At 38.8% G+C, this 12,657-nt stretch overlaps 1 protein-coding gene across 1 annotated transcript in view; it reads left to right on the top strand.

The window, feature by feature from the left end:
* Window positions 1-12,657, top strand: part of LOC110061911 (3'-5' exoribonuclease HELZ2-like) — a 42,840-nt gene that overhangs the window by 8,321 nt on the left and 21,862 nt on the right. Inside the window, exons 12-24 of the mRNA XM_089290213.1 lie at window positions 39-86; window positions 252-329; window positions 727-787; window positions 1,182-1,238; window positions 1,770-1,856; window positions 2,188-2,274; window positions 5,120-6,142; window positions 6,445-6,625; window positions 6,756-6,930; window positions 7,111-7,230; window positions 8,494-9,068; window positions 9,612-10,050; window positions 11,022-11,335. Coding sequence (XP_089146339.1) covers window positions 39-86; window positions 252-329; window positions 727-787; window positions 1,182-1,238; window positions 1,770-1,856; window positions 2,188-2,274; window positions 5,120-6,142; window positions 6,445-6,625; window positions 6,756-6,930; window positions 7,111-7,230; window positions 8,494-9,068; window positions 9,612-10,050; window positions 11,022-11,335 — 3,245 coding nt within the window. The remainder of the gene's footprint in view (window positions 1-38; window positions 87-251; window positions 330-726; window positions 788-1,181; window positions 1,239-1,769; window positions 1,857-2,187; window positions 2,275-5,119; window positions 6,143-6,444; window positions 6,626-6,755; window positions 6,931-7,110; window positions 7,231-8,493; window positions 9,069-9,611; window positions 10,051-11,021; window positions 11,336-12,657) is intronic.

Raw genomic sequence — 12,657 nt, 5'->3', positions numbered from 1 at the left:
ACTAAGAACGATTTTTTTTTTTCTATTTTCCACCAAAGGTTCTGAACAAGAAGCAAAGACAGCGTGAGGAATATCGGCGGATGAAAGTAAATTTCTTCTATCTTTTGTCTTTCCTCTTCGATGTCACCTGTACTTGTCCACGTTTCAAGTTTATTTGTTATTGCAATTTTGAAAGCAATCTTGTGTAGCCTTTAATTTAAGATTGCGAGGTAAGGCCAACTCTGTGCCGTCCATATTCATTTGTTTTATAGGAGGCAGAGGAAATCGGGAAGGAAATCCGAGACAAAATAGATAAAGATCGGGAAAAACAGGACCAAAAGCGAGAGAAGGTACTGATCGGTGGTAAATCATTTCCGTACATAGGTGTTTAGATTGATACCCTCTGTTGCTCTCACGTGTTTCAAGTTCGACATCAATGCATGCAGTGTTTCATTTAAAAGCCGTAAAGTTCGATTTAGAGCTCTGCCTATTTGAACAGCAAGCACGTGTAACTTTACCGACGCTCAATCAGTTTTCGCGGTATAATCTCGATAATGCCTTGGGTACGTTACCCCTTATCTACCTCCCCATTATGATCCGCATTTGTAAATGGAGTGAAATAAAAATGACTGAATATACTGTAAGATGTAAAACAGTGAAATGAATAGTTCAATTTTCTAAAGCTAGGCTTTTGAAAACAATACAATACTAGGGCATATTTACCATTCTGATAATTTCTCAATGCAGGAAAAATCAGAACTGGAAGGAGCAAAATCCCGTCCGATGCCCTCGTTTGACGTGAAAGCAGGTAACGTAACGCATCGCTACAGCTCTCCGCCTTTCATCCCCCGAAAGTATTAGGCCGACTTTCCTTAAAATGTGTACAAGAAAGGATCGTTTTTTGGGGGGAGGGGCAGGGGAGAAAGGGGTGAATCTTCCGCACGCTCAGGCCTTCAGGGAATACTTTCTCATCTTAAATGAACACAGAAATCGTTTGTGTTCCCAGAACTTCTGCAAAGTGTAAATTTGGAAGTAAGGCGCTCTGGTTGTTCAAAACCATATACTATCCTTCGAGTAATCTAAATATATAGGAAAAAGGATATTAAATAATTTAGCTTGTAGTATGATATTGGAACGTTTATGTTACAATTTTGTTGTTATTGTTACTTTTTTAACATTTTTAATTTCCTGTTGTGCACAAGCCTTCGATGCGTCGAATTCCAGAAGAGAGACTATGGATAAACAAATCAAAGTTCAAGGTATCTTAAGATTTCGATATACATGTATTAATTTAACTGCTTTCCTGTTTTCTATCGGCAAAAACAAAACACTTCAACCAAAGTAAGAAATTGTTGCCAAAACTGAACGTTACATCTATAAGGTCTATAAGTCGCAGCTGGTTTCTTCCATTTACCATGCCTACATTTTATTTTTCTCAAAAAGACTATTTCAGTAAATGGGCATCTTCGTTGGGATACCTCTTCCAACGAAATCGTAGGAATGGTTGCTTTGCTTTTCTCTTGCAATGTGTTCATTAATTCGAAATTCAGTGCCCGAGAATGATTTTTTATTACGTGAACGCATAAAAGGCGGTATAGACCTCTCGTCTTAAAACCGTCGCCCTGGAGTTTCTCCATAGCTCGGTGCAAAAACGTGGGAAACTGATTGTTGTCGTTGCCGCTGTCGTCGTCATCGTCACCGTTCTTTTTGTTGTTTTTTGTTTTGTTTCGTTTCTTGTCTTCTAAATGGATGCCCTAAGGGTTAGCACTAACCCGCTGTCCGTTTCACAGCTGTAGCTGGACCTGGTGCAAGACCGAAACAGAGAAAACCGATTGAGATATCTGGGAAAACTCAGGACAGACACAGTGGGAAAAATAGTAAGAAACATATTGATCTCTTGATAGGATACCCTAAAGGTGACTTAATTAGTTGAAAACTTTCGGTTCCACTGACTGGGACCAAAACGGTCAAAACATAAGCCAAAGCCGCCATGTATAACCGACGTAAATGTAATAACAGGTCATTATTTAATAAAAGCTCCTAAGTGTACATCACTGGCCATACTGTTGCAATGGTGATAGCTTCTTTAATATCATTAGCTGCCCTCTTTTTGTTTTGTTTTGTTTTGTTTTTGGGCTTTTTTTTTTTTTTTTTTTGTCTTCTAAGCTAAAAAAAGGGGTTAGCACTAACCCGCTGTCCGTTTCTCAGCCGTAGCTGGACCTGGTGCAAGACCGAAACAGAGAAAACCGATCGAGGTATCTGGGAAAACTCAGGACAGAGACAGTGGGAAAAAGAGTAAGAAACATATTGATCTCTTGATAAGATACCCTGACGGTGACTTAACTAGTTGAAAACTTTCGGTTCCACTGACTGGGACCAAAAGGGGTCCAAACATAAACCAAAGCCGTAATAACAGGTCATTATTATTATAGCCCATTATAGTCATTATAGCGTATTTAATTCTTAGGATTTTAACTTTTAGGATTTAGGATTTTAGGTTTTTAAAGAATTAGGATTTTAATTTTAAAGTATTGTAAAGCGCCATGGACAATTAGTGGAAAATGGCGCTATATAAATGTATATTTATTTATTTATTTATTTATTTATTTATTTATTTAAAAGTGCCTAAGGGTACACACTGGCCATACTGTTGGTGTTAGCTTGTTTTCATTAGCTGCCCTCTTTTAGGGGAACTAGTTGCCACATGGGCTCACATTGTTAGCTTCACTAAGTGTTTCTAAAACGTGCTTTTAATTCGTTAGTTAAAGGTGGCTCAAAACAATTTTCAGTACTTTTTCACCACTTCTGCTTTGATATCTTAAGACTTAAGATCATTTTTCGGTTGATGCTACGATATTGACATGTACGATACAAATGAAGACGTGAAAATTCTGGAATAACGTGGAAACTTGCTAGTGGGTTTAAAGTAATTTCTTGGGTCAACCTTCCTTCTCTTCGATTGATGCTACGATATTGACATTTATACTACCGGTACGAAACTGATCAAATTCGCATTAGAAAAATATAATTGTTAAATACTAGAGCTCTTCCTTAAAGGTTGAAACAAAAACATACAAATAAATTTAAAATAACTCAGAACAATTTTCAACAGCACTTGTTCTTTGATGAATGAATGCTGCAACTCTTTTTCGGTTGATGCCATAAAAATGATATCAAAAGAATTTCCAATCATTGGTATACAAGTTATGGTCATTTTATACTACCGGTACGAAAATGATCAAATTCGCATTAGAAAAATATAATTGTTAAATACTAGAGCTCTTCCTTAAAGGTTAAAGCAAAAACATACAAATACATTTAAAATAACTCAGAACAATTTTCAACAGCACTTGTTCTTTGATGAATGAATGCTGCAACTCTTTTTCGGTTGATGCCATAAAAATGATATCAAAAGAATTTCCAATCATTGGTATACAAGTTATGGTCATTTTATACTACCGGTACGAAAATGATCAAATTCGCATTAGAAAAATATAATTGTTAAATACTAGAGCTCTTCCTTAAAGGTTAAAGCAAAAACATACAAATACATTTAAAATAACTCAGAACAATTTTCAACAGCACTTGTTCTTTGATGAATGAATGCTGCAACTCTTTTTCGGTTGATGCCATAAAAATGATATCAAAAGAATTTCCAATCATTGGTATACAAGTTATGGTCATTTTATACTACCGGTACGAAAATGATCAAATTCGCATTAGAAAAATATAATTGTTAAATACTAGAGCTCTTCCTTAAAGGTTAAAGCAAAAACATACAAATACATTTAAAATAACTCAGAACAATTTTCAACAGCACTTGTTCTTTGATGAATGAATGCTGCAACTCTTTTTCGGTTGATGCCATAAAAATGATATCAAAAGAATTTCCAATCATTGGTATACAAGTTATGGTCATTTTATACTACCGGTACGAAAATGATCAAATTCGCATTAGAAAAATATAATTGTTAAATACTAGAGCTCTTCCTTAAAGGTTAAAGCAAAAACATACAAATACATTTAAAATAACTCAGAACAATTTTCAACAGCACTTGTTCTTTGATGAATGAATGCTGCAACTCTTTTTCGGTTGATGCCATAAAAATGATATCAAAAGAATTTCCAATCATTGGTATACAAGTTATGGCCATTTTCGTGAATCTTAAGGTGGCTCCATATGGTTATTCGCTGTTCATTTGGCGCGCGCTAGTATCTACTATCCACGGGAATTTTCGCACTACTCTTAATCGCACTACTCTTAATCGCACTACTCTTAATCGCACCTCTCTCAAGTCTATCGAAATGAACTTCTAGAAGTCAAAACTACTCTTTTGATCCATCACTGTTAAATTAACCGGGTCTTACCTGGAATTAAAACTCTCTAAAGATAGGTTGTTTACAGTGTTTATTTTGCTTTTATTTCAATTTTCTTCCATATCCTTCGGTAAAAATTTCCTTAACTTTGACATTTGTCATGAAATTTGTCCAGAGGAATCTTCTGAAGGCCAAAAAAATTGGGGTTACAAGGGTAGTTTCCTCGCTTTTAGCGAATTTGTGTTTTTTAGCTCCACTTAAAAAATTGTCTTACAAATTTTCTTGATGAATTGGCAGACAGAAGGCGTAAACAGTAATTAGCGCTCCGCAAAATTAAAACAAAGGAAATGAATCTTGAATTCACTTATAAAACATGGGGGTCGCTAAGCTCTTCTATATCAGTTATAAGCAATTGTAGCAGTAAATGTAGTATATATTAAATTTCAATTATGATAACGTCAAATAGTTCTTTGTCTGTAAAGTAAAATTAGTTCTTTTCCTTTCTTTCCTGATAACATATTCTATGGGATAACAGTTGAAAAAAGCATAGCACTAGCACTGGCCACTTGAACTGTCCATTTGCGCGTGTAAAGTTAGGATTTTTTCTTTATTATGAAAGTAATTTTACAGAAACGAAAACGTGGGACACGAGTCGGTGTCTAGATATTCAAAATTTTGCTTGTTCTCTGATAGCTAATTTGTGCGTATATTTCAAATCCATGATACAGTATAATTACAAATAAAGCATCAGGTTAACAGCGAATGTATAAAATTAATATAAGTTTAAAACATTAATTTGACATTTTTCATCTACTGTTAACAGAGCACAAGGACATGGGCTGCAAAAAGAACGGCAAGGCTAGTGGCCTGATAGAATTAAAGCCTCAGTGCCGAGAACCTGCTAATTTGAATGTTTCACATGCAATGGAAGGCTGGCGGCCCCTACCTGATGAATCATCTGACTCCGAACGGGGTGTATCTAATATAAACCAAACAGCACATAAATCAACCGAAGCAGGACATGGATGGACTCCGGTGACTTCAAAGAAACAGAGACTAAAGTCGGTGGCCAAAAGCTCTTCTAGTCCTGACTGGCCATTACTGCCAGGACCTTCCTTTGTAGAAGATACAGGTAATTTGAAAGGGTCTAACTCGAATGCAACATCGGCTAACCGTGTCAAACTTCAGGAATCTGGAGGACTAGACTCTTTTCTCAGCGGTGCAGGGTACCCGAGACAGAACTTATTTTTGGCAGATCAAGAGTCCTTTTTCCGTCCAAATGGTACACGCACTGGACTCACAGAAGCAAGAATGCCTGTCCGTTCCAGTCACCCTTCTCCGAATTCATCCCCAGAAACGAGGACAGTGGACTTTGGAAACACATCCAAATCGCAATGGGAGTGTCTTGAGCAGATTTCTCCACTCCAGATTCACCGCACCTTGGATTTAGCAAACAAAACAAAAAAAGGCGTTTTGAGTACCAAGTCGGAACCACCTCTTGATACAAGTGTTTCACCACAAACAGGATTAAATCTTAGTTGGGCTCCTCCATCAGGAGTTTCCACTCTTTGTGTGCATTTCCTACAGGATAACAGAAAGGGACAACCTTTCCGACATCCAAAACCTTGTTCAAACTGCACAAAGCGTTCGAAGCTTATGTACGGAATTTGGAGAAGTGACACAAAAGAGTGGCAGGTGATGAGATCCTACCCAAAAGACGTGAACCCTAATGTTCCTTTCGAGCTCTGCTGGCACTTTAGTAATGGCGTCAAATGCCAAAAAAGTCCTTGTACATTTGCCCATGGCAAGGAAGAGTTAATGTTCTGGACTTCAATGAGACAATCAGGTAGGTTGTAATCCTGTCCTGAAGTTGACACCTAGAATGCAGTTATGATACAAACATTTCCAGTGAATAATATGAAAGGTAACAAAATGTTTTTAGCTTTTCCTCGTGTGTGATTTATATTGAAACTTGAAAAACCACCTAATGCTTCTCACTTTAAGCTTATATACACTAACGAGGTACATTCTTTTTGGCGACCTAAAGAACACATGAATTTTTAGCCCAAGTACATTAGCTATCAGTTAATCACACATTATTGTTTATTATTATTATTACGCATAAACTAAGTCATATTTCCCCTATAGGCCGTGCCCCGTTTGGAGGGATTGCTGATCCTGAAGGTTCACCTCAGGAGAGTGATTTCCAGGACATTCCTAAACCCCAAGAACGCGTCCGGGGATCGTTGATCATTCGTGACATAAGGTCAAATAAGCCAAGGCCTCCTACAACCGGGGTGTGCAATGGAAATTTCCAATTGTGTAAATGGTAACACCCAATTTTTTGAAGGATATTTTGCTGTTTTAACTCAATTTAGCTTTACTTTATTATCAACGGAAGTGTTCTTCCGTAATTGGATTTAAGAATATTAAACAATCTTTGTGCACATACAACTTAGGTGGAAGTCTCGTCGAGTGTGCAGGTACGGGACATATTGCACCTTTGCTCACGGCGAAAACGAACTGAAATCATGGATGGGATACAACAAGGAAATTCAGGAAGCTCAAAGCGAAGAAGAATTATCCTGCCAAAAACCGGAAAGGAGTGCAGACATTTCAAGAAGTGAGATACAGGTACCGTAACAAGTCAGCAGTAGATATAGAGTACGCCCATAGCCTAGTGTCTGTGCACAATACTTACTGGGCATAGCTCAAGATTATGTGATGGCTTGTTCGCATTCCTTTCTCAGCCACAGTAAAATCAATTAATCTACACATTTATTTCGTTTCATTTGATTTTGTTGTTCTTACTAGATGGTTTACAGTCTCCCTGGTGTAGAGGTCTCATGCAATAAACCTACGAGAGTTAAAATCTTCCTTGGAGGTGACGAGAGGCGCCATATCTTTCATTGGGAATTTACGGTCAAATTCGGGGTAATGAAAAAATCAGCCTTCATTCTAGTAAATTAAATCGCATTGTAATCACAAGTTACGGTGGCCAACAACTGTCACGGCAAAAGAAATAACCTCAGCGCAAAAGTAAAAGACTGAGACTCGCGGCAAAAGAAATAACATCACGCAAAGAGAATAACCGGCGGCAAAAAAAAAAGACTTGCGGCAAAAGTAAAAGTCTCACGGCGAAAAGAATAGCCTCACGGCAAAAGAAATACCCTTACGGCCCTCACGGCACAAAAGATAGCGTGGGGACTGGGGCGAGTTGTAGAGATGCACCAGCCATTTTGAGTCGAGTGTTTTTGTTTTGTTTTGCCGTGAGGTTATTATTTTTGCCGTGAGGCTATTCTTTTTGCCTTGAGGTTATTTCTTTTGCGCGAGTCTTTTACTATTGCCGTTAGGTTATTTCTTTTGCCGTGACAGTTGTGGGCTACCGTAACAAGTATATGAATGACGTTGAATTTCATAATACGTCAAATTCTTTCGTCCGTACACCATGGCTATGGCAAACTATTTTCCCGTATGTTCTGTCCATGCTCTCATTAAGTGCGTCTCATTCCTGCTTTGTTCAGGCATTTAGAGTCTCAAATACCACGTCTGCTTATCTTGTATACAATAGGTATGTGAGATAGCGTATCACTGAATTTTCCCTCTAAGGCAAGTCTAGTTAATCCTTATGAGGTGCTTTTATTTGATAAATGCGTGCTTGATGTGAAGTATATATGAAATAATTCATATTTGAACTGCAGTTGTAGATGAAAGTGAAGAATGATCATCGCAGTAAAGTTTCCGATTTAAACAATTGGAAAGAAGAAGCCTGAAAAAATCAGGGCTTCAATGGGATTCGAACCCGTGACCTCCGCGAATACCGGTGCGATGCTCTACCAACTGAGCCATGAAGCCACACGTTGGGAGCAAGGTCAATTAATTGAGTTCATATCTTCCCGTGAGGAGTGAAGAAGAAATATAAGGGAAGATATGAACTCAATTAATTGACCTCGTTCCCAATGTGTGGCTTCATAGCTCAGTTGGTAGAGTATCGCACCGGTATTCGCGGAGGTCACGGGTTCGAATCCCATTGAAGCTCTGATTTTTTCAGGCTTCTTCTTTCCAATTGCTTATATTGGAAAATTTACTGCGATGATCATTCTTCACTTTCAAATGCTTGTTTCTCAAGCGATCTCCCTCATACCGGTTTATAAGACTTACCAAAGTTACACCAAGTGTCACTTTTTGTTTTTTTAGATTAGTGAAGTTGGCAAGTTACGTAAAATTGACCTCCTTCATCGCTATCACGACTGCTATCGATTGACAAAGATTATTGGCTTTCTTAACAACGTCGAGATTTTTTCAGAAGTTCCTAGAGAGCGATGGTCCTACAATCTTCCTAGTTGCAGTTGGAATAACAAGAAAGAGGGCCAAATGAAAGTTGTCGTATTTGTCTCCTTTGAAACCACAGCGAGTAACCAGACCTTTACGCAGTGCCTTAGATTTGACTTTGGCAAGAAGCCCTTTTTATTGAAAGGGTTAAATGTGGACATAGCAAGTGAGGAGGCCTTGAACACGCTCTCAGCCTTACGACAAGAACTGAAATTGCATTCCTCTGTATGGACAGAGGGGTCAACGGACATTGTTCCATGGCGAGAGACCGCCGACATGGGCAGTCAAGATCTACTGAAGGAGTACAAACTGCCTGAGAGAATTGAGAATGTAGTTTCAGCGCAGATAATCGACGGAAACATGACGGTGGACAACTATAAAAGAGTGATGCATCAACTGTTGTTTACTGAGGAGCTCTTTATGAAAAAGACAATTTCAAGGTAAACGTCCGTAGGTGCTCATGAATTTATATCACAAATAACAGACAGTTATATCGATGGGTGCATTTTACAATGATCCCCAAGTTGCTAATTTTAAAAATAACTGTCATTTTACTTTACTTTTAATATGCGCTTTTACGGTCAGTGGTGACCGACGGCCTTACACTCGGTGTGATAACAACTTGACTGAGCCTGAACCAGAAAATCCTAGTTGCAGTTTGATTGTAATGACCCAAAGGTGTCAAAGTTCAATAATGGCTCTGAACATGCGTAGAGAGAATGATTAATGCTGGCTCAACTTCCGAAATCACTCAGTGGCCCTGACTCTGGCTACCGGTCAAAACGACTCTGGCCTCTGAGATTATATTGTGCATGTCATTTTCGTCAGACAATCTATGACAACAAACGGCGACACTGATAAAACAGTCATATTCTTGGCGCTATGTTCACCCCCTTCTACCTCCTAGGCTACTGTTTCTTGGGCAAAGGCATGACCCATTCATTGAAAGAAAACTAACAACTAGTTTTATTTCCTCTTCATAGCTTCGTCCTTCAGAATGTCCAGTTAGATTGTCAGCAGAGTATCAGTGATGATTGGTCTGGAGTGGTTTATGCTGGAATTGGCGAGTTGTTTGGAATTGTTCAATTCCAAGAAAATGAATCCCTCCAACCAGATGATGCAGCAGGTAGACTTTTCATCAGAAAAGTAAGTTCTGCTTGGATAAAGATGGCCGGTAGCAGTTCGCAAAAGGCTTATGAGGCTCTCCTTCAAAAGGTTGAGAACGAGTGCGTCGCCCTTAAGCTTTCTTCACAGATGTGTGCAGACCTGAACGTGTCTGACGGTGGCCAGATTTTTGTGGATGTACAGTTTCAGCTCAATCGAAAGCCTCTTTGCGACTGGCATGCTGCAATCGACAGATTGGGGCCTATCCAACTGTGTTTGTTGTTTCCCACACCGGATGCACCGCAAATAAAGCATGAGGTATAACATATTTTATACTAAAAACCTAAAAAGCCGTGAGCCATGTGTGGCTTAGCTTCAATTAACTTTTTCGGTGGTTGGCGAACGTTTATTTAGCAATTGTTAAAAACAGCAGATTTGGCAAGCTTTTTACCGTGGGGAAATACAAGAAATAATGGGCAATGCTGCAAAAAGTGCACTTTTTCACAGTAAACACAGTCAAACACACAGAGTTGATACTAAATGTGTAATTGATAAGGTTTGTAAATGCACAAGGAAACACGAAGAAAAGTTATCATCAATTTAAGGAAAGATCCAAAAACCGACATGGTTGGTCACAATTTTATTCAGAGAGTAACAATGAGATTCTCTGGATAGAATCAAACTTATAATTGGCATTTACATCTGGGTCTTGCCCTTCAGTATAAAATTGACATTTTCATGATTACTTCATTTCACTTGGCCAACTGTTCAAAGCGTATGAATTCCTCTATATCAATTCTTCGAATCTTTCTGTAGATCTCATTTGGCTATAACTGAGCTATTAAAGGAGAGTATGCAAGGAATATGTTGTCAGAAAACTATGTCTTGGTCACTTTTCTCAACACAGCGACCACTGGGTCAACACTGCGCTATAAATCAGCTGCTTTTTTATGGCATCATGCTGTCACTTTGCTAGATCAAACTAAAATGTCATCCAGTCGATTGAAGAATTTAATGAGACAATTATTCCATTCGCCCTTGCTCAGTGGATATGAGGTAATTATAACAAACTCGGCGCTACACTCGCCTCCTATCCAATACGGCTTCATTGAATAACCGTTAACTTGGCGTAAACTAAATTGTATATCTGCGGTGTGACAAAGTTAGCTTTTAACTTAAATTTGTTTTCTTAATTAAACGCTGTCGAAACATCATTCGAGTGATTTACCCGATGTGTTAAAGTTTTAAATGATTCCTAACATCCATTTGTTCTGTTTCTTGGATTTAAGGAGAGACGCCCCTGGAACTGGCTGCCTTTGGACCGCAAACTAAACACCAACCAAAGAGAGGTCATTAAACGCATTTTATCGCCTGGGGACACTTCTTCGCCACTGGTGGTATTTGGTCCTTTTGGAACAGGCAAGACATTCACTTTGAATCAGGCAATCCGTCACCTGGTAACGAAGAAACACAACCGCGTCCTGTTATGCACGCACACGAACAGCGCAGCGGACATACACGTTACACTACTACATGATTACCTGATGAAGGAGAACGGGCTAAAGGCTACCAGACCACTAAGGATTTACCAAACAAACAGAAGGTCAGTGAATTTCGAGAACTTGTGAGCAAATCAAGCAGGCTTTAAAAAGAGACATTAATTCGTTCAATGCTTTTCAAAGCCACTCAGAATGTTCTATTGGAAAGCGCGGAGTTTGATTAGGCATTGTGGCCTCTTCCCTTAAGGACGTTCGCACTAATTGTTTCTGCGCATTCTTACTGCGCACGCATCGCACGTTACGTCATGCATGAGAGCACGCTAAGTAATAAAATGAACAACCATAGGGCAGATGGCCGTTTCTATAGCTTTGCCTGGATTAACGATCTTGGACTCTCGACGACCCCTACTTTTCTTTCCAAAAACAGATTTTATTTACAATTATCTCCACATTGTCCAAAAATGAACAAAAAATCAATGTGGGAAGTTAAAAAAATTTCAAGATATCTGTCCACGGTACATCGAATCTTGCCATATTGCGGCTGCAAGGCGCGTAAAACCATGGTCGCTAAATGCGAACTTGTTCTTTAAGGAACCACACCAGTGGACTAAATTCACTTAATAGGTCCACTTACACAATATTTGGCAGAGAACATTGCACTTCGAAGATCTAATTGCAATACTTTTGGGCTTACAGACACTGTGGCCTTATTCATTAACGAAGCCCGATTTTTTCAGATTTAGGGTGTTCTTCCGGGCATGTTTTCTTCAAAACGAAGTCATCTTACAGTGCTAAAAGTCTCAGAAAAAAATCAATGTTGGAAAATCTCGTGTGTTGGCCTTAAAAGGGAACATTATTCTTGAGCTAATAGGTTACCTTAAATACTCTGTACCAAAATGTTTGCTCTACTCTTCATCGTGTTTTATGACCGATAGTCAATTCGGCTGCGCCTACTTTTGATCTCAGTTTTGGTTTGTTTGTTTTTTGTAAACCCATCAGGGACCTTCACTTTTGAGTAGAAGTACTTTACAAACTTAGTCCTTTTTATTTCGATTGCCACGTTTCATGCACCACGCCAGTCTCGTACCGATAGTTTCCTATTGAACTACTCAACTGGAATGACTAGAACCCTTGTTGAGCGAAATGAAAACTGCATGCGTCAGAGAGATTATCTTCTAAAGTCAGTTCGCCTTTTTGAACCCCATACGGACCATTCTTCCGGTAAATGTTACTAATCCTAATGTTCACGAGGCCACCTCAATTCCGTGGTATGCCGATTAGGCGGACACCTCTCTCACTGTTACGACCAACAAGCTACAATAGCTAAAGTTAACATGTTATTTCGGGTGAGTTATTGTTATTGATCTTAACGACACTTGCCATTAGGTCTTGATAATCGTACAGAATTAACATTTTGTTTGTGCTT

Source organism: Orbicella faveolata, unplaced genomic scaffold, assembly GCF_042242905.1.
Source record: "Orbicella faveolata isolate gen_17 unplaced genomic scaffold, um_ofav_v1 contig_2, whole genome shotgun sequence".
NCBI lineage: Eukaryota > Metazoa > Cnidaria > Anthozoa > Scleractinia > Merulinidae > Orbicella > Orbicella faveolata.
The sequence above is the reverse complement of the archived record's forward strand: the minus strand, read 5'-3'. Positions and strand labels throughout refer to the sequence as shown.